Source organism: Phaethon aethereus (assembly GCF_964289735.1).
Source record: "Phaethon aethereus genome assembly, chromosome: 9".
NCBI lineage: Eukaryota > Metazoa > Chordata > Aves > Phaethontiformes > Phaethontidae > Phaethon > Phaethon aethereus.
This window is the reverse complement of record NC_138585.1, coordinates 11346093-11373725: the sequence shown is the minus strand read 5'-3', so window position 1 is coordinate 11373725 and position 27633 is coordinate 11346093. Positions and strand designations below refer to the sequence as shown.

The 27633-nt window shown below is 43.4% G+C and overlaps 1 protein-coding gene across 1 annotated transcript in view; it reads left to right on the top strand.

Annotated features, from left to right (window-relative positions):
• The window catches only part of PID1 (phosphotyrosine interaction domain containing 1), a gene marked incomplete at both ends in the record, with an annotated part of 89679 nt that extends 63503 nt beyond the window's left edge, over nucleotides 1-26176 (top strand). Inside the window, one exon of the mRNA XM_082003552.1 lies at nucleotides 25700-26176. Coding sequence (XP_081859678.1) covers nucleotides 25700-26176 — 477 coding nt within the window. The remainder of the gene's footprint in view (nucleotides 1-25699) is intronic.
• Between the last annotated feature and the right edge of the window lie 1457 nt (nucleotides 26177-27633).

The following is a 27633-nucleotide window of genomic DNA, read 5'->3' as shown; positions in this document are numbered from 1 at the left end:
CAAAAGAGGATGCACCTTCTCTCTGACAATCAGTTTGGGTTTTCCAGCTCCCAAGTCACAGAGCAAACTCATTTCAGGTCGTGGATTTCTAGCTGTGATTCCAAAGTAATTCAGCTGATTTCAAAGAAGTTATTTCATATATGTCTGCATATATATCTGATGGAAAGATTCATCCTATCATCCCATGTAAAGAGATCTGTCCATCTCCCCATATGTTGTACTGTATGAGCTAATCTTGGCAAGGGAAGTTTTATCTGTTTCAGTGCAGCCTTCACCAGAAAATGATGACTCCCATGATTTATTTTTTTTGTAGTTGTCTTTCTCTCTGACTTTCCCTCAGGCATCCAAGTACTATCTCTCTAGAGGAGTTTTCAGCAGCAGGCATTAGGAATGAGGAGAGTCACATGGTATGAGTCATTAAATTGCCATAAAGAAAAAATATTATAAACTAGAGCTGTCTCAGAATAGGAACCATCTATTGTGAATTTTCAGGATTTTTGTTTGCTTTTGGTAAATATCTGCTTCTCTTTCTAAATGGAAAGCTGAAAAATGGGCTGGTGAATGGGCATTGTGCACTTTCAGAATTAGTAAAAGCTTCAGTCATGTCACGGAAGTGACTCAAATGTCCCTGTTTCATTCCTTCCCCATTTTCATCTTCGGTTTCTTGCTTACCATGATACTAATTGCATTTTGGAGGGGAGGAAGGACTGTATTAGCAGCTGCTTTTGACAGCCAGCTTCAGTTCCTAGAGGAAAAAAAAAAAAAGAAAACAAAACCCCCTTAAGATCTGTCTGTTGCAGTGAATTATTTCTGTTGAGTCGGGAAGGCTGCGACGTGGAGGGCAGAGCTGCATGCATTTGGGGCTGCTCAGAGGCATCTGAGACGGTGGCTGAGCCATGTCCTGCTTATTTGCAAACGAACTCGAGGAACAGTTGAGGCAGAAGCTGGACTGTGGCAGCCTGTTTTCCGAAGTTGAGCCCCTGCAGTGACAGATGCAGTACAGCCGTGTGCTGTGTGCAAGCTCCCCATCTAGCAGGGTCGGAGCAGCCTCGGCAGTAAACACTCCTTGCTGCACATCAGCCCGCAGAATGTAAATATTTAAGGGGTCCTGTTGGAGAGTAAGCTCTTTCAAGAGCCTTCTGTTTATAATCATTCACAAAAGTAAATGTTTCCTATTATACAAAGAGTATGTGGTGGGTTCCTGTGCTTAAGCACTTTGCTGAAGTCGTATGAAAAGCGTAAGGAGCTGGTGAGCTCCGCTTGCTGCTACACATTGGGCACTCAACCAGTTCAGCACAACTTGCTGTCCGCATGGCAGTGGCCTCTGTGGGCTTGTCTCAGCCCACCACTGCCCTCCCAAGCATGAAACTGGTTGGACTTCAGCCTCCCTGAAATGTGGTTGTGGCACATGTCACATCACAATGTTGCCAATGTGACGCCCGTCTACAAGAAAGGCCGGAAGGAGGATCCTGGGAACTACAGGCCTGTCAGCCTGACCTCTGTTCCAGGGAAGATTATGGAGCGGTTGGTTTTGAGAGTGCTCACAGGGCATCTGCAGAACAGCCAAAGGATCAGGCCCAGCCAGCATGGGTTCATGAAAGGCAGGTCCTGCTTGACCAACCTGATCTCCTTCTATGACCAGGTGACCCGCCTAGTGGATGAGGGAAAGGCAGTGGATGTTGTCTACCTGGACTTTAGTAAAGCCTTTGACAGCGTCTCCCACAGCATTCTCCTGGAGAAACTGGCGGCTCGAGGCTTAGACGGGTTTACTCTTCGCTGGGTGAGGAACTGGCTGGATGGCCGAGCCCAGAGAGTTGTGGTGAACGGCGTTAAATCCGGCTGGCGGCCGGTCACAAGTGGTGTCCCCCAGGGCTCGGTTCTGGGACCAGTCTTGTTCAATATCTTTATAGATGATCTGGATGAGGGAATTGAGTGCTCCCTCAGTAAGTTTGCAGATGACACCAAGTTGGGTGGGAGTGTTGATCTGCTGGAGGGTAGGAGGGCTCTGCAGAGGGATCTGGACAGGCTGGATCGATGGGCAGAGGCCAACTGTATGAGGTTTAATAAGGCCAAGTGCCGGGTCCTGCACTTTGGCCACAACAACCCCATGCAACGCTACAGGCTTGGGGAGGAGTGACTGGAGAGCAGCCCAGCGGAAAGGGACCTGGGGGTGCTGGTTGACAGCCGGCTGAATATGAGCCGGCAGTGTGCCCAGGTGGCCAAGAAGGCCAACAGCGTCCTGGCCTGTATCAGGAATAGTGTGGCCAGCAGGAGTAGGGAGGTGATTGTGCCCCTGTACTCGGCACTGGTGAGGCCGCACCTTGAATACTGTGTTCAGTTTTGGGCCCCTCACTACAAGAAGGATGTTGAGGTGCTGGAGCGTGTCCAGAGAAGGGCAACGAAGCTGGTGAGGGGTCTGGAACACAAGTCTGATGAGGAGCGGCTGAGGGAACTGGGGTTGTTTAGTCTGGAGAAGAGGAGGCTGAGGGGAGACCTTATTGCTCTCTACAACTACCTGAAAGGGGGTTGTGGCGACGAGGGTGTTGGTCTCTTCTCCCAAGTAACTAGTGATAGGACAAGAGGAAATGGCCTCAAGTTGCGCCAGGGGAGGTTTAGATTGGATATTAGGAAAAATTTCTTCACTGAGAGGGTGGTCAGGCATTGGAACAGGCTGCCCAGGGAGGTGGTGGAGTCGCCATCCCTGGAAGTGTTCAAAAAACGTGTGGATGTGGCGCTTCAGGACATGGTTTAGGGGACATGGTGGTTCTGGATTAATGGTTGGACTTGACTATCTTAAAGGTCCTTTCCAACCTAGTGATTCTGTGATTCTGTGATCTCAGGTGTGTGGCTCACGTGCTCTCAGCAAATCATCTCCCTTTATTTTTTCCATTTTCAAGTGCTGAATAACACAGGATGCAGCTCCCTGCAGAATTTCACTGTTCAGATGACATTTTTTATTAGGAAATAGGGATTTAAAGGTCTTTGGAATATGGTCTTTGGAATATCAAACTGCTTTTGATGTCTTTGAGGGCAAAACCAGGTGATGGCTTTGTAGCAGATTTGGTGGAAATGTTGACATCTTTCAGGGCTCTGCTAGCACCTCCTCTGTGGAAGGATGGTGTGGTTTCGGCACACAGTCACTGTTTGTTTCTAACCCTCTGGTTTAAGAAAATGGTGCTACAAAGAGCTGCTTCTCGTGGCCCCTTATATGATGAAATCATAGGAAACAGTGAGCTCCCAGTTTTCTTACAAAAATCATGTGGGTTTTGTCTGATGACTTTACCTTGTTCCTTTCTTTTTTCCTTTTAAAAAGAAATACATTTGTGCTGCCACAGTGCAGGCACAGTTATAGTGACCTTACTTTGTCTCACTGTAAATATTTCCAGCATCCCAGGCTGCAGTTGAAGTCAGCAGTGTAAACGTGCCTTCCAGTAGCTCTCGAGCCTCTGGGGTTTTCCCACGTGTGTACACATCTCCCATGCAGCAACTCTGGCTTCGCAGGCAGCTTCTTGTTCCTTCAGATTGACACCTATGTATTAGTCATGTCAGGGCAGCAACCTTGCCCAGTGGCATGGATTGATACAGGATGAGTTAATGTCTTGTTGAATTAAGAATTCATTGTCAATTCATTGTCTTTTCCTGCTTTATGTTGTATCCGACAGTTGTTTAGGGTCTGATACCAAGTTATAATAAAGTAGTATTTTTTTCATTTCGTTAAACTGATGTGGATGGGTTATAGAAGAAGGCTGAATATTCAGCTAATTTGATCTCGTTGGGATTTATTCAGATAGTAATATTTATCATGAAAGTGCACTCTGATTAGATTTGTTAAATGTTACCATGAGCCATTTCTCCTTGAGTGAAAACAAGAGGTAAAAATGTTCTGGGAGGCTAGCCAGCAATTTGGAAAGCTTACAGTAAAAATATGAACAATAATGGATGTTTGACATTGTTTGATATAATAAAATCTAATTTCTATAGTTAAGATTCTTCATACAAGATACTAACTTGTGCTCTCCAGTCCCACTATCCAAGAGGAAACGGAACAGTGCAACTAACTCAGGTGATTGTAAGGAAGTTCTCAAATTTTTGTAGTGTTACTTGAAATTTTTCTTATTCTCTGAAGGACCAAAGATGTGGGTCGTGCCTAAACTAATTTTGTCCATCTTTTCCTTTACCACCTGCCTGCTGTGTGGTGCCTGTGCTGAACGTGAGTGCTGCTGCTGGTGGCTGCTGCTTCTGTAAGGAAGCAAGTCGGAACACAAAAATCCCTGTTGCATCTCAGTGTCTGGGAGGCAGCTGAGTAAGAGGAAGCTGAGGTTTTCTGGTGGAACAGGGAGTGCTTTGTCCTTGAGACCAGCAAGATCAGCGTGATGCAAGTTCAGCACTGGCTTGGAGTTACGAGGTACTGCAAGTAAATAAATAGTAGTTTATTGTCCTGTGATGGCGGTGTACAAGTGGTACCATAATGAGATGCTCCCAGATTTACAAACTGCAGTTTGCATGCCCCGTTTTAGTTTCTGATTCCTTCTCTGTTTAACATAGGCATATCAGCTTATGTGAAGAAACTGATTGTTTAGGTTAAAATAAATAAATAAATGCAAGCTCCTCTGTGCTACAAGATCCAGAGTTACCCACTGGTGAGGATGTGTTACAGGTCCTTCTCTGTGCTCGGTGCACAGAGGACATGCTTGTTACAGCCTGGCTCTGGAGCTGCTTTTTTTTGCATGAGAGGTGAGAGGTTTGGCTTTTAGAGTTGGAGGTTCTCCAGCTCACCGAGGGTGTGTTGACTGTCACCAGACTCCTATGACCAGAGTTTATGAGAGGAAGAAAAATGTTTCTTATTGTGTTAGGCTGTTATATAAGCAACTGCAGAATGTATGTTTCCAAATCTAGTATATCCCAAACAGTAGACTCTACTAGACTACTTTGATGGTTTGTATGTCCACTTGACTGGTGTTATATCGGTGTCTACTACAACCACCAAGTGGCACTCCAGACCCAGCAATCTAACAGGGGAAGGGTCTATTTCTGCCATTAGGTTGCAAGGATCTAAAATACAATTATTTGAAAGTGTGTAGACACCATTGAATCAAATTGAATTGCTGAAGGTTAAATTACTATCTTCAGAAATGTTTTATAATAGCCAGCTTGATATTTCATTATCCCAGTACAATATAAATATAAAATTTGATTAGCCGTCAAGCAGCAACAAAAATAAACCAACATCTTTCCATCATTTTTACTCCAAAAAAATAGTAGGAGGAATCTTAAAAAATAGCTGGTTGCCAAAGGTGGGTTAAAGTTTAAAGATATCCATTGAAAATGGTATTTGGTTGGGTTGCTAGAATATTTGTTTCCCAGAAGGTGCCGTTATGAAGGGTGTTGGTGTTGGCGACAGATATTCAAGCTTCTGCATCCATTTATGGATATAACCTAATGCTGTTTGGGCAGTACTATTTTTTTCATCCCACTTTAGCGTTGCTCCAAGATTAATTTTGACACTTTGAAATTACATTGCACTTACAGGACCAAAACCTCCCAGTTGCTTGCCCAAGATTTGGTTTTTAATCAAGCAAAATTCAAATAAAACATCACATTTAATTGACCTCATTGGCAAAACCATTTGTAGGCAACTGGCTGTGTCCATATTTTTAAATTAAGATATTATAGGTCAAGCAAACCTCTGGTGTGAATTGAATTGGAGTTACCCTAAATTTGAATATGATCCTGTGTGCTGGAATTTTGGCAATGCAATATTTAAAACATTATTCTGTGTCATAACAAATCATCCATCATACTCTGTGGATCTAGCATTGTTTATAGCCATTTTTATTACTGTGAACAGTTTCAAGCTCATATTATAATTACTATTCAAACTATGGAACATCCATCTAATTCTCTTTTGTGAGATTAATGGGTAACTCCAACCTACTATTTGCATATGTAACAGTGAAGGCAGCTGTTGGAAGAGGAAGTTTAGCAATATTTCTGGGTAAATGCACTGGATGGAGCTGCAGTTTCTAATGAAGATGGGATATCTCTACATCTAAGAATTACGATTCCCTCTGGAGCATGTCTGTCGCAGAGCATTGTTAAGTTAAATGACTGTTTTTGAAAAAGAGGGAAAAGTCGGTCCCATCCACTGCAAGTTGCTTCCTTGTTTCACATCATGGCTGGGGGTGATCACACAGCCCCGAGTGGGATAAATGATTGCAGCTTCACACCACTGTGTGGCTACAAATTTGCACTGGGCACCGATGTCATCCGGCTTTCTCTAAACAGTCTTTTAAATGTCAGCTTCCTGTGATGGGAGGCTGTATCACACCAGGACTGAATTTCAGAGTTTCAGAGTTCTTTCTTACAGTTTTTTTTGGACTGCAAATGCCAATTGTATTTTCCATTGACTTGATATTTTCAGGAATCTTTGATTCTTTTCAAGTTATATAAGTTCATCTCACAAGTGACTGTGTACTGTATATGGGTACCCATGGGGGCTGTCGTCTTGTATCATTAAATACTCTATGGATTAGTATGCAAACACTTCAAGAACAAAATCTTTGTATGCTTTCTGGTTTATATTCAAGTTGCAAAGGCCATTACTTTCTAAGGTATTGCTTAATTGAAATAAAGCTAAACATTATCAGCTGAAGTTATAATATGTTATAAGGGATTTGTACTGCATTATGAGCTGCACCCTTAATGACTGATAATTGCAATCATTTTGGAAGTGTGATGTTCCTTTTTCATGGTAGTAGAACAATAAAACAGGTTTAACAGCAGTGCAGCAGAAATAGTTTATCCTTTAAAGGCTTAAGAAGGGAAGCCATTCTTCATTTTTATCTCAACAAATGAAGAAAACACTTACTTGCATATTTTCCTTCTAAGTAGCAATGGACTGTCATGAGAAAATGTATGACTAATTTCACTTGAGTTTCTGTTCTTGAACCTGATTTCCAGTGATGGTTTAGGGGTTGAAAGAGGCATTCAGGACCTTAAGCCAAACATTTGTGAACCTTTAGTACTCCACCCATATAACCTGGTGGACTCCTTCACTTCTCTATCATGAGTTTCTATTGGTAGTGTCTGATAGTTACACAACAGAAACATACATTTACATTTCAGCATAGATTTAAGTTTTAGCATTTAGCATACGTTGGTTATAAAATGCTGAGATGTTACATACTTTGACCACTCTGGATTTGTTTTTTGTTTTGGTTTGTTTTTTTAAAACAAAGACACCAGAAGCCCATGTCCCAAGGACTGAGGAGCTCTGGCAGCTGGTGCTGGGAGATGGGACAACAGCGTGTGAACCCCCACCTCTCGCTACCTGAGCACCCTGCCCACCACCCAGGAGACAGGGTGGGTACGGGTCTACTTTTACTCCAGTCTAGTTTGAGTGAAGATGGCAGCAGTGTGGGGTGCTAGGTGGGGGAGGGTGGGGGTGGTCAGGGTTGGGCTCCCCACTGCTGTCTCTGCCTAGGGTAGTACTTACCCACCCACACCATCCTCCCCAACAGGCCAGACCATGGTAGTTTGAAATTTTTTTTGGGGTGTGACTAGGAGCTGGGAAGGTGGTCACACTCATGCTGCAGCTGTACCAGTGCTAAGCTTACCAATGGTAAGTTCTTCATCTGACCTCTTGGGATTTCCAGGTGTTGTTGGTTGCTCTGTTTTAGTATACAGCATCCTTTTCCCTTCCTTCTCCTCTGTCAGCCTAGGGAGATTACACATGCCTTTCACAAGAAGTTCCCTACACTTAACTCACTAACTCATCCAAACAAGTGTGTTGTCTCTGTATGTCCACTAGCTTTCCTTCCTAATAGGCTTGATCATGACAGAAGACTTTATAAGCCAGCAGAATGGATTTTGATCCCTTTCTCTTTTGGTTTAGGTGCAACACAGCTGTTACAATGGTGCCTCAGCTACGTTAAGGACAAGCACTGTGTTTATCTTGGCTCCTGGTTCTCATGCACTATATGGCTCCGTGGCTTTGCTGTCATCTATTAAGGAAAATACTGTAGTAGTCCCACATTTCCCTGTGTGGCATTGATGTACTACCACACCATTCATAAACCTGGTGTATCAGGTGTCTAGTTGCATGTACTGAACACAGATTTCCACTCTGAAAACACAGTTTATGAAGCCTGTTTTAGTTTTTTGTCGGGTCTCTGTGACCTTTCCAGATTTGCATTTCAGTCCAAGTCCTTCAATGCAAGTGGCCGTGGACTGTGCAGCTGAAGAAGGTGTAGTAGACATCAAAAAGGCTTCATCATTAAAAACAGGGATTGCTTCGAACGGCAGACATCAGTGCACAAGGGACTCTGCTGGCTGCCATGTTTCTGTTTTCTGTGCTCTGTACCAGAGGTTAAAATTGTATTGATTTCTTCCACTTCACAAACGCTGGTGACCAAGTGCAGAGTGGGTCAAAGCCCAAACAACATTCCTCTTAGGCAACGGCTAGAAGTAACTTCAGGGCAGTATGAAATACTTCAGATAGACGTCCATATGACAACTGGGTATTCAAGCCATGAACCAGGGCTTTGCAGTTGCTTCAAGTTGTTTTACTGGCTGGTTTATCTTTGTTATGATAGATCAAAGAAGACGGTATCATAGGACTCGTAAAGTTTTTTGAAAAGTATTACTACTGCTGTTGCTGAGGAGAAGACTTTGTTTTCCCTCTGTGGCATTCATGTGTGTTACCAGGGCCCACAGCTCTGCCCTTGGTTTTCTCTCTGGCCCAGGTATCCTGACCAGCTTTTACACCTTTTCTTGTTCAAGGGTGTCAAAATCACATTTTCCTTTTATGAAGTCACTCTGAAGGGACCAGGGAAGGGCACTGCTATGTTCTACTGCCAAAACGCATGGTACATTCACATGGGCTGACATGGAGCACTGGAAAGCCCAAGGGCATTTTTGCTCTGTGACCTTAGTGAGTTCCTGCTGTCTGTTCTTTTGCTATCAAAGAGTTGGACACCAGTCTATCTTTTTAATTAAAAAACCCAACAACAATTATTTCCCAGTAACTTCAAGCTGATCATCTGTTGGAAAAGAGAACAGCGATGACTAGTTTTAACCAGGGCGGGCCTTCAGAATAGATGTTTGGTTTTCCAGCAGTGCTATACATGTGATAATGTCCTTCAGGTGTGATTAGGGCTTTGTTCATCTGAGAATGATCTGCTGAGAAGTGCATATGAAGTAGAAGAAACTGGGATTATAAGAGTTTGGATTCTGTAACATGTTACGCCGTGATCAGGGAGAGTGACTGTACACGTACCGAAGTCATAGTCTTTAAGGGTTATGAAAGCTGCTATGTGTGGCTTTATCCATCTACATGGAAGGATCTGTGTTAGTCTTTTGTTGATTCTTGCAGAATTTTTCCAGGCCTAAGATGACGATTGTGCCATCTGGCAAAGCCCAGAGCTTTATCTCCTCTTCCACACTTGCAGGACACCCTTGGATACAAATTTCTGTTCTGTTCTTTTACAGTGTGTGTGTTTACTTCATTTTCATTTCAAAAAAAGTAGGTGCCTGAAGGTGGCAGCTGAGTTGCTGGAATTGGAGAATAACACAAGCAAGATGAAACCTGTTCTTGCCGTTGCATCCTTGATTTTAATTAGCTCAAATGCAAGATCTTGGTTATACCTGACATTGTGTCGTGTAAGAGTTTTAAGTGTTGGAAAGCATGAAGGACGTTATGTCTCCTTTGCCTAAAGCATAAAAGGAAAAGGCAGTTTTCATTTTAAAAAGAAACTCCAGAGCATTTTGTGCTCTACGTCAAAGAGGAATGTTTGATTTCCTGATCTCAGACAGTTTGTAATACAAGTCCAAACCCAATCTATAAGTAGCAGCCAAAGTGATTTTTGCCTTCTCTCAAGTTCTCACTTGCTAAAGCTGATTGTGCTGATTCTGTATTTTTCCAAAGTGCAGCAGCCTTATATAATGGAGAGTGGATTTTGCTTTGGCATGTAGTACTGTGTTGTCATCCTGTTGGACCACCTTCAGGAGAGCACAGGTGGCAGTTCTACTGGGATCTCACAGCTTCTCTGTTTTTATTAGCTTTCTGGCTGGTATCCTCTATGGTAGGACCCACCCCTGAGATAAACTTTCTTTGGACCACTCCATGGAATTTCTTCCCAATATCTTAAATTAAAAATGCCTGGGTAAACCTTTCAGTGTTCATTCTAATAATTGGTTTATGACCACATTAACTCCATTTGAGTGGCTCTAAGGAGCCTAGGAGTACCCTCATGGATCATCCAGGGACATCCACGCACTTCCCTGTGAAGGGTGTACTCTGGTTTGCGATCTGTCCTGGAAACAGCTGCATACCCAGCAAGAGCTTTCTCGCGGTCGTGTTGTGGCTCTCTCCCAGTTCCACACATTTCTGGTCTTCCCTACATAAAGTTCCCACTTGCTGTGGTTTTCATAGCTTCCACACTCTGTCTGGGCTCTGCGCTGAGCAGATGCTGCTCACACCTATGTCCATCGCCCGGGCGGTGCAGGCAGTGCTGGTGGGGCGCTTGGCCATTGCCAGGATTGCGCTTTCCTGGGAGGAGAGGAAGGAAGCAGAGCAAATGGCAGGCAAGAAAGATGGCAGATGAAGAAAGTAGTGAAGTTACCTTGCTTCATGAATACCTCTCCTTTGTATTTGCTGAGTCTTGGGTGTTTCTGTAGCCAGGATTTGCTCCGCAAAGTGAGTGGGCGTGAGCAGACATGGTGCTGTAAGGGCAGCACTCCCCCGTGCTGTTGGGAGCCATCTCTCCCAATGACACTATGCTGTGAGGGAGACAGTGTCCCGAGCACCGCGGCCATTGGAAAAACATGTCTCTTTTTGCAAGGGTAGCACTCTGAGCATGGCTGCTAGAGCCCAATTTCCGTTCCTGTTAATTACACTGCTTGCTCATAAATTGCCTTTGCAGTTTCCCTTGGTAATACTGTTCATCACTTCCTCTTCTAAACTCTGGATTTGGGGTATAGAGAGACATGTAGGTAGCTGCTGTTTATATTTTAATGATACAGCCTGCTAAATGCTTCTTTGAGAAGAAAGATGTTATAAATAATTCAATGGAATTATTTTGTAGTACATATATATCATATCCTGTTAGAATAGCATACTGCCAATTTGTGCATGTAGATAGGAAGCTATGTGCACTGCTGAACAATTTGGGATCTTAGGAACGTAAGTCTGTGACAGGCATTACAATATGATGCATTAGTGCCATTTCTGAGCATCAGTGAGTCCATCCCCAGAAGGGCTATGGTCCAATTTACTAGTGCATATTGTGTGATCTTGCTGACATGGGACTGGCTTGTTCTTGCTGTGCTGTTTTAAATGTGGAGATTTTTACAATCTCTCTTTGGTGCTTTTGTGAGAAGGGAGATGCAGTTGTTTTGTATCTATGTTTGTACATATATGTTTTGTATCTATATATGTATCTATTTTAAAATAAAAATAAAAATCCTGCTAATGACAAAACATGAAGACAAACTATAATCTATATTATAATCTATATTGTCTGCCATAGTACCTGGTTTTTCAGGTGGGGACTAACATCTGTTTCAGCTTTTTCTCCTTGGGAAAGAAAAGGTAGACAAGATCCTTCAAAGAAACATCATGTGCTGGCTGCGCTTGCCTGGAGTAAGAAACACAGGGCGGGTGTGCGGGGTGTGCAGTGTGTTTTTTTCTGATGTAGTGGGTTGGTGTGTTTTTTTTGTGTGGTGGTGTTTGGGTGTGGGTTTTTTGGTTTTGGTGGTTTTTTTGGTGTTTGGTTTTTTTTTTTTTTGGGTGTGATTTTCTTGTGGAAGCAGGATGTTTACTTGTAAAGAAGATTCCCTCACAGGAATGGCTAGGTTGGCCTGTTTAGATTTGATTTTTATATACATGGCCTGAACTTCAATGCTGTTTGTGGGTTTGCACTGTAATTAAAGAATCTTCTACTTAGTTTCAGCCCAACAAGAGATACTAACTTGTTTTGATTAAGAGGGAGCATACGAAAAGAGTGGAAGGCCAGAGACAGGTGGTAGGGGACAAATAATATAGTGTGTGCTTTTACTGTAAATATCTACATTTTTAGCATAAAGTCAATCTAAAGTAAATCCTGTGTTACCCAAAATGCTGTTTTCTCTCTATTGTGCTGTCATATTTAAGCTTATGCACAATTAAACCTAAAATATAGGTTACTTTCTATTTAAAAGTATTTAACCAAAGTAATAACAGCTTTGGTAGGAAACTAGACTCTTAGGAGAGACTTACCAAGGGCGCTTATCCTGTGAGTGAAAGTACAACTGTGTCTCATACCAGTGTTGTATCAGGCTCTGTAGGAACAGGAGTGCTTTGCTTGCTCCAGCCTTGATGGGGAAAGCTACAGAATTTTAAAAGACACGTAATTCCTCATTTGTTAATGCACATACTATACTCTCTTGCCAAATTTCTGTCTCTGTTTCTAGATACTGAAAGAGGGGTCAGCTTTTCTTAAAATGCTCGACACGTGTTGCTGTCTGTGCTCTTCTGAAAATCTCTCTGTCAGTATCTCACAGCAAAGGGAGAGAGCACTCTAAACCCATGGGCTTTCTTGAAATGCCTGGAAATATTTGGCTCCTGCTGTTTGGGGAAGAGAAACCTTCCCCTGTGGGCAGTTTATTCCAGTCTTGGCCATTGCTTTGTCAGTTCGGACCCTGCTTCTTTATTCTTCCCTTTCTGCCTGATACTGGAAAGTGCTGCACTGGTTGGACTCTTATTTTGATATGATCAAGGACTATTAAGCTCTTAACAAGATCTGCTTATTTTATTAAATAATTTTAATAACTATATGGAAAATTGTGGGATGAAAAGGCTAAGACTAAGTATTTACTTGTTACAACTGTGAAGCACCTTGTTAATGGAACATCTTCAAGTAATTGTTTATATGGAAAACAATCATCAGACTTCTGAGATTTTTACCAGATATATATTGCAGTCAGAGTTAGCAATATGTTAACTTTTGGGTGGTGAGACCTCACTGAGCTTATTATGCTACAGAATGGCCTGTGCTTCGTAGGATGGATGTATTTTGCTTAGAGGCAATGTCATAGGCAGCCTGTAATGTTCTTTGCTTTAGGAAGCTGTATTCTGTTGTCATGCTGAAGAGTGATTCCAGAGGGTTGGTGTTGCGTTATCGAGAACTGACCCTCCGTCCCCAGGTAGGCCAAGCAGCAGCTGGGGTAAAGGTGTCTGAGCTTCAGTGGCAAAGCACCCAGTAGGCTCTCTACTCCCTATGGCTTGGCCGTGTAGTCCCAGCAACTGCCTGACTGCGAAGAGGAAGACAAAATAGGAATGAGTGGAGCTGCTGTTGTATTTCTTTCACCCTAACTTCTCCTAAAGCAACATAGGCTATGGAGAGTAGATGAATGGGATGCTCTGCAGGTCCAGCGGTTGCTCTGAATCAGTATTGATCCCACCGTTGTGTTTTGCTACTGTATCTTTATATCCTTTCTTTCCTACTATTCATACAACTACAGAAATCCTCTGCAAATATAAATTGGAGCAATTTTTTAAATCCAGATGGCAGTTTTGGTTGTCTGAGAACTGCAAGACTGGGGCCTTTTTATAATGTTATTGATTATTGTATTTTTAACTGCAGGTATTTATTGTTGCACAAAGACAACAAGTGTCAAGAAAAACAGTGAAGGGCTTGTTTATTTGCATCATAAGTAGTTTCTTTTTTTCCCTCAATCTGTAAAATTTGCACTGGTTTGTCCTTTGTCAAACAGATCAACAGCAGGGCTATTCACTATAGATTTTTGTCTTTGCAAAGTCAACTTCAGGGCCAGTGGAAACTATGAAAATGAATTTTCTGCCCTTTGTAAAAGCTATGACGTCTGTAATACCAGAGAGATGAACTGCAGATATGAATGGAGCTCCTTGGAGTTTGATGTACAACTGGTGTGAATAGTGATTGGGTCTGACCTGCAGCCGTCTGGTTTGTAGTGGGGGCAAGCTGCTGTAACAGATGATCTAAATTGCAGCAGTGGTAAGTAGAGCTGCCCCCAGAGAAGAGAACCTTTGCCCCCCCCCCTTCTTTCCTCCAGACAGTCCTCCACTTTGGAGTGCCGCCTTCCAGGCTCTCCAAACCAAACCAAGGCTTGGTCTTTCCTTTCATCTTGGCTAAAATTAGCACCACAGAGGTCTCCATGTCTCAGTTTTTGCTCCAGGTGGTTAAGGACTGTGCTTTCTGGCTGCTATGTAGGCTCATACAGATGAGCTCACCTTACAGATGAAACACATGCCAAGAGAACGGGTTGGAGGCAATGTAGCTTTTTTTGGAGAGGTGCACAGGTGATGCTGTGGTTAAATTAGCCGGAAAAGGAGGGAGGCTCCCTGTGTGTCACTGCAAAAGACCTCTTGCTGCCTGGAGAAATGCCCAGGAGACAGAACCTCTTTGGAGGTCAGGTACCCTGCATGAATACTCTATTCACTGGATGCTCACAGGGGCCAAGGATTGCTTTCAGATCTTTCTGTGCTGGTTGGGAAGACACTATCCAAATGGAAAGTATTGTATTGAAAGCACAGGCAAGCACTAAATCCATTGTGAAAACAGGACCTTGCAGGCACTGTGAACCATGGCTTTGGAAATGAATTAAAAACTGTATGGCACTATTGTCTTCCATCATTATACTCTCTGGGACATATTTGTTCTTTCAAAATATTTTGTTTAGTCTGCTAACATACTGTTGCATTGTTGAGTGGGAAATTTCTGGTTAAATTGTAATATAGTGTCATAAACCTCAGAGGCAGCGACGTTGTATTCTTTCTGTCTGTGCAGGCCCTGATCCAGAATTCGGTAACACAAACAAACATAAATGATAAATCAGGCATGTTTATCTAAGGGCTCATTTAGCAATAAAAAAGAGTTGCTTAACTGTATTTTCTTTTTAATAATGTATTTAGTCCTTTTTATTAAGTTGAAATATGCAAAGTCTATTTTTCATCGCTGCAGTGTAAGAGCTCCAATCCCAGTGTAGGCACTGTATTTCTTCTTCTTTAGCCTTTGAATAAGACTTTTCCTGGAGACGCTAAAACTTGTGAGAGCTGGAGAAATCTCTAAGGGTTTTGCTAAGTCATGGAACTCATTTCACATAGTGATGCATGAAGGAGAAGTAAAACTAATGACCAAGTACCTTAATAGGAGACTTTGCAGATGTGGGTCTAGTTACATTTATATGGGGGGGTCATACTTCTATTTTCCCCCGTTCTCTTCAGGGAATGCGTTTCATTTGCAGTGTGTGGAGGATAGCAGAAAGAGTAAGTACTGCCACTGCTGTAAGTCTCTTGTGTCTGTGGTTTGTTTCGTAATTTTTTCTTTTTTTGAACGTTGCTGGTCTTATGGCACTTGGGGAGGGAGGACTGAAATGCTTTAGTTGTCATTATTTTTCTTCTGTTCTTTCTGTGATGTAGGCCTGACACTTCTCTTGAAATACAAACCCAATTTGTAGTCATCGTCAGTGGACCCTGAAGCTGGCTCCTTTCCCTTCTGCTCTTAATTTCAGGTGTTGTCAAGTTGTGCCAGGAAGCAAGTGCAGTTGAGATGTTTGGTCTCCAGAACTGAATGTCTTAGTAACAAGGGCTTTGTTCAGTTTATTACTTGGCATCTTCTTTTAAAAGGAAGAACTAAAGGAAATGAATTAAATGGAATGCTCAAAGAGGGAACGTTGAGGACAGATCTCTTAGCCGTTAAAGATCCTGAAAAACGTGCACTCTGCATGGCTTTCTGGGAGTACTTCAGTGTTCAAAGTCTTGGAGAGTATGTAAAATGCACATGCCTCGGTGGAAACAGCAGCCCAAGTTAGCCATTCCCATACTTGCTCTTTGCATGCTCCATTAAGTACAATTTGAGAAGTTTTTGTAGGACTGGTGCCAAAGTGAGCTTTCTGTGGGTTGGAAAGGAAGGGGAACAAAGTCAAAGCAAACAGCCTGCTCCCCCTTCGTCCATGCGCTCCTTCCCTCTGCTACGAGACAACAAGCTGTGAGGAGCCCAGGACCAAAAAGCTCTCTGAAACATGATGAGTTGCTTAATCAGATTTCCACCTTCAGTTTCAACCCCTTGTAAATAAAGAAGGTGTGAGGAAAAAAGCTTGTGTGTAATTTGAACATAAACATTAAGGTAGATGACTGGGGGGAGATCATGATCATACCAACTTACACCACTTTCTCCTGGCAGAAGGGATGTTCTCAAAGTGAAGGTTTTGAGGTGGCAGAGGAGAGGTTTTGGAAGGACTTTGTGTAAAGGAAACTTCAAGTAATTGCAACTAGTGACTGCAGTGTGGATTGGTTTTCTTCTCACTTCACTGGCTGCCTCCACATCTCTCCTCGCCCTGGGCAGACTCCTGAAGGGGGAAACCAACTGGCTTTTCCAAGAATTAATTTCAACCCAGTGGTAACTGGACATAGAGAAAGGAAGTTATGTGAGGCAATGAAAGGAGACAAAGGAGGAAAGTGATCTAAATAGCCACATAAAGAAAATATTTGGGAATAAAAGTAATAATCCACTTGTACAGTAGGGTGTCCAGCAGCCCTGCTGAGGTTGTGTATGATCGATGTATTTGTTCATTCAGTTTATGTCTTGCAGTACAACATTTTTAAATCGCTGCTAGAATGAAATTGATTTCTTGAGTTTTAAATAGTGCAGTGTAAATCCTTGACTCGCACCAGGACCCCAGTGTCTCTGACTGCAAGCTAGCTGCAGTTTGCCAGTTCCACTTGATTTCATTTCAGACTCATCCCCGCAAGCCAAACCACAAAGAGAGCTTCCTGTCCAGTGGAAAATGAAATGCAGGAGGCAATCCTTTTGTTGCTAATGGGAGGTTGCAGGGAGCAGAGCTGGCTCTTGCTGAGGTTGTGTTTGGGCTTGGTTAACCATTTTGCCAGTTAGTCAGGCTCCTGGTCACTGGATAGACATTATATGCTCTTAGGTCTAACTGGGGACAGTAGTTTAATACCCAGGGTAGTTTATAAAGAGGCTTGTTGAGCAGCAGCCTGGTGTAATGAAAGGTGAAAAGCTTGGACCATTGCATTTCTCAGGGTTGTGTTTCCAAAAGAGAGCTCTGCTTGCTGCCTTATTTATCCTGTACTGGCTATTTGGCTTGTGGAGCCAGTGGGCTTTTTCTTGTTTGCTTTTGTCCCTCTCAGAGCTTACAAATTAAGCCATCAAGGGTAAATCTTTTCTATTCCAGTACATTTATTTACTAAATCTTAAACTTGCCGAATGTCAGTGTGTTTTCCCTCCTTTCTCTCAGTGTGGGTTGATGTCAGTGATGGGGCTGGTTGTGCAGAGTAAGGAGGGCTCTGCTCCTCTGGGCACTCTGCAGAGAGGCTTTTGTCTTATGCTCCCCCCCCGCCAAAGCACCATCAGCGGGAGGTCTGGCACAGCTCTGCTTTGGGAGGACTGGGGTTTTATTTGGCCAGGAAGTGGGGCTCTGGGATGTCTGTGTGCTGTTGGGTGCCTTGCTCAGAGCTGGGCCAGGATCTCAGAGCTGTGCCCTGTGCTTGACATCTGTTGTCCACAGTCCCTGCAGTGTTTGTCCAGCTCAGTATCTGAGAAATGAGAGGTCCTTCGTGAGTGAGCTCTGCCCTCCCTCAGAAAAGCCCCATGCCTGAGATGCTTCCCTGGCAGGTGAGGGACTGGACATTGGGACGCCCACCCTGGACCACAGTAACTCATCTGCTCTGCCTGCTGCCGTGTTAAGCTCAGAAGCAGCAGTGAAATTGATAATATATTTTTCTTTCTACTGTGGATGAGCATTTTTCAAGAAAAGGAATTTTCACAGTGCCCCAGCTCTTCCTTCTCCTTCACCTGTTACAGCTACCTGGAAGCACGGGGGCTGTAAAACCTGGAAGAATAATGATGGGTTAAAAATAACAAGAGCTCTGTGCGTTTAAAGGGATTTAGTTGGAGGGTTGAGTTACGTCCAAAGCGATTGCCCTGCGCTATCACTTTACACTTCACTTGTGTGGTGGACCCTTCCTGGGACTGAGCTAAGGCAGGATCTGCGGCACGGTCACAGCTGAGGAGCACGTGGGGAAACAAAGGTGTTTGTGAAGGGCTGCTGCGAGCGTGGCGGTGGGGACGGACGGACGGAGGGCAAGAGCAGCGGCTGCCCAGTGGTTGTTTTTCTGAAGGAGTTTTGAAGATGTAAAGAGTTGAATGCATGTCTTGCTGGGCTTGTTTATTATTTTTGTTTTCGAGGGGGAATTTTATCATTGTTTTAAGACTTAGGTTCAGCTTTGTTCCCACTAGAGGAGTCAGATGCTGGCTGTTGACTTAACTGTTGAAGCCATGCTGACGCTTCCAGCTTTTTCTGGAGCTACTCTTTGATTCCTTGGAATAAATCCGACATTAAGTACTGATCTTTCTTTCCCCTCCCTCCTAAACCGGACGGCAGCTGTCAGAGTCAATGGTTATTTTCCATTAAACGGTTGCCCAGCTCAGTCTGTTCTCCCTCTGAATTTCATCTCCAAAATAAAACAGTTCTTCACATATTTCTGTAAGCCATGTTACTACATTTACTGATTATTTCTGTGTGCTGAGCAGCCCCGCAGTTCTCACAAAGACCCTCGTGCGTGTGCTGTGAAGGCTTTGGCTGGATGGTGGGCAGTGTGGGTGAGGAAGCAGTGGCGGGCAGAGGGAAACTGCAACCTTTTTCCTTAACTGAGTGAGTTTATTGGGTCTTACTTAAGCAAACGTTGCTTGAATGCAGCTCATGGTATTTGCTCAGTGATCCAGTGGAATGTCTGGGATATTTTTGTTTTTCCTCCAGAGCCAAAAAGCAGTTTTTGGCTCTAAATCCCAAAGCTGCCAGCCTGAGGCAGAGTCGCTGTGCCTGAGGGTGAGGAGAGCGGAGCAGCTACAGTGGTGCGGCGAGACGGGCACCCTGGCTGGCACCGAGCGCTCCCCCTGCGCCAGGAGCTGGGCGTGTTAATTAACGATGTTGCAAATGAGTCTACAGCTAAATCTGCTTTTACTGAGATGAGGTATGTGCCACGACTGACTGAGCTGCCGGGCAGCCTGCTGCAGGACTGTCCCACTTGTATCCCAGCTCTGCTGTGGATAAAAAAAATCCAGTTTCAGCGCTCAAAGCTGTGTGACACTCTGGTGAGCCCTGACCTTCCTTGGCCACCCACTGTGGGCTTTGGGCATGCTGCCATTGCAACGAAGCTCCCCACCAGCGACCTTGTCTCCTGGCCGGCTTTCCAAGCGCTGCACTGTGTCCCCCAGCCCCGAGGAGCAGCAGGCGTCCTGGTGGGTCCTGCCCAGGGCTCCTCTGGGCGAGTTTCTCCAAAGCTTTGTGGCCAGGGGATGGGAGGGTAACATGCTGTGTGACGGGGACGTATTCAAGGTGGCAGTGGCCATGGGGAAACATGCCTCTTATTTTTTCTTATATATATTGTCTCTGAACTAAAAAAGGTGATGTTCGGGATTCACCAGCGCCACATCTAATGCAATCTTCTGATGCCTTTTGGAGGCACTGGAGGATATGAGGCTGTGTCCAGACAGCTTTGGGACTTCACCAAGCCTAGTGCCTGGTGGTGTGGCCAGCTGCTGGGGCACAGGGAGGCCCAAGCGCAGGTTTTCTGAGTAGCAGCTTCTTGCAGTGGTTTCCAGACCTGGAATGATGTGGAGATCAAGCTTGCTTTGTTCTGGCCTCAACAATACATGCATGGAGACTGGGTGAAGCTGGGGCTCTCTCATCCTGCCTGTGCTTTTGTATTGCTAACCCAGAGAGCGTCTGCATGTTTATCTGTGTTCCAGCAGCAGTTCATAACAAGACGTGCATCCTCCCAAACCTGCTTTTGGCCGCTCCTTTCTTCAAGTCCTCTCTGTATTCCTCTTAAATATTTTTGCAAGTTTACCTGATCTTTAGGTGGGGGCTTCTTGCTTGGCGGGGACAAGCTGAGGGTTTACTTGCTGACTGGAGGGTCTATACGTGTGCATCTTTATCCTGGTTTTGGCTGGGATAAAGTTACTTTTCAGTACAGACCCTTCCAATCATTTTTTCATTACCACATGTCCTGAAGTTGCTACAGGAGAAATTCTTCTGATTTCAGGAAGAAAATGTCTTGTTACCTTTGCTTGCCTCACCTTTTATCTTACTGCCTTGGATCAAGCATGATCAGTTGCAACTAGACTAGATTTGAAGCTAAAAGAATGTTTATTTTAAAGCACAGATTGACAAAAGAGACTGCCGCCTACTACTAAGTTTTGCAAAAGATTAAAGATCCTCTAGGGCATCCTGTGGTGACTGCAAAGATGCAGAGTAAATGCCTGCTGGCTCAAGTTCAGTGCTCTATTTGTTCTAATCTTTTCATTTTCTGTGTTAATTTTGTTGACAAAGACCCACATTATCTGGTGTGGAAGAAATACTTTTATATAAAGAAATAACTAAGTAGTTAATTTTCCATATGGTCTTTTGATCATGGTCTTGAATAGTGAGAGAGCCCAGAGTCCTGTGTGCGTATATGTTCCCGTGCCAGACTCTTCTGCCAAGAGACCATCTGCCCTCGTGTAATGTAATAATTACAGATCTTTACAACTTGGATCTGTTTTTTTGGAGCAATGGTAGTCTATGGACTGGGGATAGGGAACAGAGGGAGAAAAAGAAATCGGGCCACCTAACTTCAGGTGCCCAACTGAGGCTCGTGAGTTAGGAGCAGCATGGACTTATGGTCCGTAGCAGAGTCAGATCAACACATGCAGGAGCTAAGCTGTTCTTTATGTCATATGAGCTCCAAGTAAACAATGTGAGGTCAATGATAAAGTAGAGTATAGAAAGTAAAACCCCCTTATTACTTCTGACGAATGGTGCTGTGCTAGAAGTGAAAATGTCTATGGGAGCTGCTCTGTTGGTCATTTCAAAGTTGGTAAGCTCTTGAGTCCAGTTATTAGAAGATATTTTCACTATACGTTACTGGACTGAAGGGGTTGAAAATAACAATGTCAAAATACTCAGGTGCTTTTGTGTGTCCAGGACAGTGCATGAAAGATGACATCGACTAATCCTCATGTCCTTTGACATGAGACGTCTCCACATGTCAGATGACAGTAGCTGTGTTATGAAAGGGCAAAGGCACTGTTGAGGACAGTTTTGTCAGATACTGACACGGGTGTTGGCAAGTCTCTAGAGTGGAATAAGGAGCTCCTCAGAGCATCTTGGCTTTTGCTAAGGGTTTGAATGTTTGCAAGCGTGGAAGTGTATTTTATGTTATGTTGGGTGACAGTGGCTTGCCAGGGTGCTAAGGCTCGGATGGAAAATGCCAGTTTGCCATAAAAAGGCTGGAAAGAATGTGCGCAAGAAGTTGTTGTGAGTTTTATATTCCAGAAATCCATGGGAAAGATGGAACACACAAACCAAAGGACTGAAAGTGCCATAAAGAAATACGTCCCTACCCCAGAAGAACATATGATACGTAAATGTCTTTATTGCTTAAGGTTAATATGGTGGCATTGAGCTGGCTTTTCTATTCCTTTTCTCACTTAAAATACAGTGTCCAAAACCAGTAAAGGCTGCAACAGCTTGATGATAATTTACACGTTACAACCAGCCTGTGGATACTCGGGCTTGCACTGAGGCTAGAGGGGAGGGAATGTGGCTACTGGCCTCGGTGTGTGTAGGATGACACTTGGTATAAGACTTGCCATGCTATCACAAATAAGTCGTCTTCCTGGACTGATGTTTGCTGCCAAGTGACCCCTGTCCAGAGCTGTATTATCACAAAGCGGCTTTCAGCCTGAGCTGTGGCTACTGCCAGTCGTTGGCAATGATCACTCTCTGGTTAGTAAGGCTCTACACTTCATTTTGTTCAGGCACTTCTTCAGCATGTGTTTGCACATGCACACATAATAATAAGGATAATAATATTAATAATTCGAATAACAATGATGATGTTTTTCTGCCCCCTTCACATCTGGTTCTTACAAGTATTAAAGAGGAATTTTTTTTTATTTTTTACTTCCTGCTGGCTCCACACTGATGAGACATCATCGATTTTAATGGAGAAGACCACCAGTGGGAATTTTTGCCTCAAAATAATTTTCTTGACCATCTGATAATGGAAGGAATAATCTGATCTTTGGTTGGCAAACATGGAAAGGAAGATGGCTGTACGGTAATAGCTTTACTCTAGTGATGTGTGTGGTCAGTGGTTTCAGGGCATTTAAATAAAGGTGGATGTGCCATGACGCATGATGAAGTAGGACCCGAAATGCAGAGAGTGTCACTTGTGGAATAACCTTGTAGCTGAGAGCTCAGGCAGAAGTGCTTTATAAATCCATCTTTTGCCAGTTTTAGTTCATACTGGTACCGTCCCGGCAATTATGTGAATGTTAGTATCTAATTTACTAGTTGGCCAGCTCCAGCTAGATTAATACGTAATGGATAACATGTGCATGATATTTAACCATGAAGAAAACTTTGTGCTGGACAGGATGCTGCCTTTTTTGTGACAAATATTCAAGGTGTCTTGCCAGTCCCTGTATCCCTGTTCTGTATTTAGCAGGGGACCACAAAGCTATGAAATGTTAGACATCTGTCTGCACTAAGAGCTTCACTAATGCTACTCTTGTGAAATGCTTACATCTCAACTAGGAAAAAAAAGGATAATTTGTTTAAAAAGAAACAAAAATAACAACATTAGTAGGTGTTGATGTTTCTATGTAAGACAGGGTACAGGAGAGACTCTAAACCAGAGGTTTTGTTTATTCTCTCTCCTGTGAACTCCTTGGTGTAATGTCTAAACACCTTATAAATATTTATGAATGTGTCCTCAAAGGAAAATGAAATTTATATAATGGAGATGCAAAGTAGTGTTAAAGGAAGGAACTTTCCAAATGTTCCTACACAGTTATACTGTGACAGAACTGGGACAGTAAATCAGACCATTACATCCCGTTTTGATCAACAAGCCATCATCCCATCCTTCTTATTAGTTACTTTTGCCATGGCTGCTTTCAGAGTAATTCACTGCTTTTCATTGTAAAATACAAATACTTTATTTGTAAGGAAATAATTTTTTTTTTTGTAACTTCGCACTTTGGCAGGCCACGCACGGATTTATGGCCAACAGGGGGTTGCACTTAGCGGCAAGGAAGGAACGGAGAGAACATTAAACTCAATTTTCACTGCCGTGTGACAACCCGCTCCGGTCTTGCTCTTCAGCTGCCGGCGGTGTCCCAAGCAGCACTTGGGAGTCGTCCGTGCTGAGGAGCTGGTGCTCTGTGTGCGAGGGGTGAATTTGCAGCACCAAGCTCAGCAGTGCCGACTGCCTGGGAAGACCTGTAGTAATGGCAGTAATGCTTCCTACGTGGCGTGCGGCTGCCTTTGCTTTCCTCCCCTCTCCCGTTCCTCCCGCCGCTGCGGCAGGGCAGCTCACGTGCTGTCAACAGCTTCCTCTTGCAGCCAAGCCCGTAACGAAGCAATTCCCTGCGTTCACTGTTGTGCACTAACGAGAGGGGCTTGTTTCTGCCTGCTCCGAGTGGTGCTGGACTTCTCCAAACAGCGGCTGGGGGCACAGAGTGTTGCAGTGGTGGCAGCGTCTCTCCTGCGGCCAGGGACTCGGAAGCGTATTTGGGCAGTGACAGAGTGCGTGAGCAAGAGGCTAATTCCCTGTTCCTCAGGGTTTAAAGGCTTTGTGCAAATCTCTTTGAAGTCAGTGGAGGACTTCTGTTAGTTACTGCAGTGAGCTTTGAATCTAACCGCAAACTCTCGGTTAATTTACAGTGTGTGCGAGTCTTCTGCTAGCTGGCTTGTGAACCTGAAACGGTGCTGAGCGAACCTTCAGAGAATATATTGAATGTGCAGATTTGCGCACTGATCTTGATCTTTCCAAAGCGATATGACTGTGGATATATGTTGAAATACCCCCGGTATTTTGCAGACACGTTCCTCTTTGGTCTTGTATGTGCTGTTTGTATGTGTTTAGTTGGCACTATGAGCTCTGAGGTTTTCTTTTAAGTTATTCTACGGTACTTCAGGGATCTCAACTCTCATCACTAATAAAATAATATAAAGCAAACCACTGGTAGGTCTTGCCTTGTTAACTGTTATAGCTGTTGTGTTTCCCACTGTTCCAAAAAATATAAAGCTTTATAAGATTTAACATATTCCCAGTGCAAAGCATGAATATTTATAGGCAAAGAATAAGACTTCCCATTTTGAAATATCAGTGCTATGAAACTGCTTTTTTGGCAGGCGTGATTAAGCCAAGGGGACTTCCAATAATGTTTTGTAAGCTTTTTCCTTAATTATGGCTTAGTTTCGGTCTCTGAGTTTAACAAAACCTATGAAGCTTGCAGCAAAATATTTTTCCTGTGGAAAGTTTTGTTTGCATGGAATACAAATCCTGTACTCCTTGTGGGTATGATTTTTTTAAAATGTATTTAAATGTGGAAATCCCGTATTTTTTTCTTTGCATTTCTTAAAGCACATACAAAATAAAAATAGCTGATACTGTGTTTAATACAGAATTTTGAAGAAATTTGTTTTGAAAGTGCATGTGATTACTTTTTTTTCCCCCTCCAATCGCCTTGAGTAAAATGCACATGAGGTTATAAGACATCAAGCAAGAGGCACAAGATTCCATTTCAAGCAGTTACTGCTGCAAGAGACAAATTAGAAGCAATTTTGCTTTCATATACTTGTTCTTAAATACACCGTTCTGACAATAGCAATAAATAGAATAATCTGCATAATTGTATTTATATGGTGTTGATCTGTCTTTTCTAGAGAAAATCCCTTTTCCCAGATAAAATAATCTTCCATTCAGTTGTAAGTGGAAGAAAGCTTCTTTAGCAGCTGCACAGATTTAGGGGACTGTTTCTGCATAGCCTTAATACAGAATTTTTGAATGGACCTCTCAGTGAATTTGATTTTTTGGTGAACAAAATAAAGTAAGGGCACTAAAACCACCTTGCTTTCCTGTGCAGATTGGATAACAGGATATTTATTGAAGAGCTAGACAGAAAAGCACAGAGATGATGTGATTAAACTGAGATAGATTTATTACTAGATTTTTTTAACAGCATATTTTCTGAAATTGATGCAATAAATTTCTCAGCCCTGCTCCAAGATAGAGTTTTGACCAGCTTAGAGCTATTCCTGGCTTAATACTTAAGTAGAAACAGCAGAAGTGGCGGAAAAACAGGATCATTTTGGAAAAAAAACCCCATCCAAACAGTTTAAAATCCTCTGCCGTGATCATGCTTTTCTGACCCCCTGCAGCCTTGCATTATCAAACTGAGAATGTCTCAGTCTTCCTAATATTAATGTTGAAATATGATACAAATCATCTGAACAAAGTAGAAAGAAAAAGAAGGGGTGGGGTAGCATCACAGCTACCTGGGGCTTGTTCTACTAGTGCTTAGACTTGCTAACATGAGCTTAGAGTCATGGGCTGGGCTTTCCAGGGGAGCTGAAGAGAGTGGAATTCCTTGAAACTCAGGGACTGAACATTTTTAACATCTGGGTTTGAATGGTGAAGTCAGCATCTGAAAAAGCAGTATCTGGAAAGCAGTTTGAAAACTTTTACTGAAAATGATGGGGAAATTGGGGAGTTTGCAGGTTGGGGGTGTGCTTTTATTTTGCAAATAAAGGAAAATTCTCTGGGATGGCAGAGAGCAACACTGGAGTCTGCTGTCTGTGTTTCACTTACCTTTGCTCTTCTTTGCAGGTTACATATTTGGGTAAGGTTTCCACAACAGGGATGCAATTTTTGTCAGGCTGCACAGAAAAACCCGTCATTGAATTATGGAAGAAGCACACGCTCGCCAGGGAGGATATTTACCCAGCTAATGCCCTTCTGGAAATTCGCCCTTTCCAAGTCTGGCTGCATCATCTGGACCTCAAAGGCGAGGCGACAGTCCACATGGATACATTTCAGGTAGCACGTATAGCCTACTGCACTGCTGACCACAATGTCAGCCCAAACATCTTTGCTTGGGTCTATCGGGAGATCAACGATGACTTGTCCTACCAGATGGACTGCCATGCTGTAGAGTGTGAGAGCAAGCTGGAGGCCAAGAAGCTGGCCCATGCCATGATGGAGGCCTTTAAGAAGACTTTTCACAGCATGAAAAGTGATGGCCGGATCCACAGGAACAGCTCGTCAGAGGAAGTGTCTCATGAATTTGAATCTGATGATGGCTGACTGAACTCATTCACGGTTCAGCAAAGGCAGAAATGGCCTAGGGAGTGAGAGCTCATAGATGAATAAGCAACAATTGAAATTGGGGAATGAAAGGACTGCCAAACACTTCAAGTCTGACCAGCTTTTTACATCAAAAGAGGAATTCTATGCCTACAGATATGCATCATTAAAGTAATTACATTACATTGAAATCTGCTGCTGTTGTAAAAGTGAGAAACAAGCTCTCTCCCCCATCTCTCTTACCCACCCATCACTGTCCCTTTCTCGTGTCTGTAGTTCAGGTGCGTACCATGAAATAGAGTCATTCCTGTTTTTCTTTTAAGACTGGTCAGGCAGTTTTATTTAGTTGCTCCTCTGACATTCCTAGCTGGGGGCTGATGCACAAGAGCAAGTAGACCTGGAAAGCCATAATGGTCCCTGAAGAATCTTTCTCCATGGTGCATCACAAAAATCCTTTGACCATAAATAGGCTGACAGCCATGCATAGCCTTTTAGACTAATGGCCTGGCATTCTGCAGTTAATTCACACTTCACAGACAAAACACAAAAGAAGATGCTTGTATGTACACATTATATCATATGCTATCCTTTATTTTATTCATTGTACCTATTTTCTTAATATACCTGCTGCCATGTCTTTCACCCAATACCAGTAGTTGCAGTTTCAGACTATATACTGCAGGATACCAAAAAGGGGTGGGCAAAAATACTCTGTGATGGCTAGGGATACAGCGAGCCAGCACCACTACCTGTGCATTTTCCAACCCTGATGTGCTCTGCAGGAGCGGGGCCCACTGGTAAGAGTTGAGGGACACTTGGGTCTGTCAGTCTTTGAACTGTGATTTCTCATCAGCCTCAGGTCTGAAGTGATATGAGCATGGTAGCTTCAACTCCGTGTTACCAGTCTCTGCATTGCTGGTTGAGTAGCCCTGGTGGGATGGAGCTGGTAGTGCCTCGTCGCACAGCCAGGGCTGCGTTGCTGGAAAGATCAAAGGAAATGGTCTCTTAGGAGTCAGGTTTGAACATCTGTTCTGGTTGAGAAGCTCATGTTAAGATTCCCATATCCTCCCCTGTTCACAGATATACAGAGTCATGCCTTTCTTAAATGCAGATGTTTAATAAAACTCAAATATAAAAGGAAAAAACTTGTTTCACTTGATATTTTTTAAGGCCGGGAGCAGATCAACAGTTTGCAAGTAATGCTGCTTGTTTATGCAATTTAATTCGTAATTATGGTAATGTTAGGGGCACTAGGGCACCTTACAGAAGCCTTAAAAGAAAGCTAATTGAAGCAGATAGCTCCACGTCTTGTGTTTTGTGGGTCTATATGTTTGTATGTGAGAGTGTATGTGTGAGTCCAGTGTTAAAGCATGTCGACTGAGCACGGAGACATATTGAGGAGGGCCCACACCTCTTGAAAATATGCTTGTTGCTTTGCAATGTATGTAAACTATTCT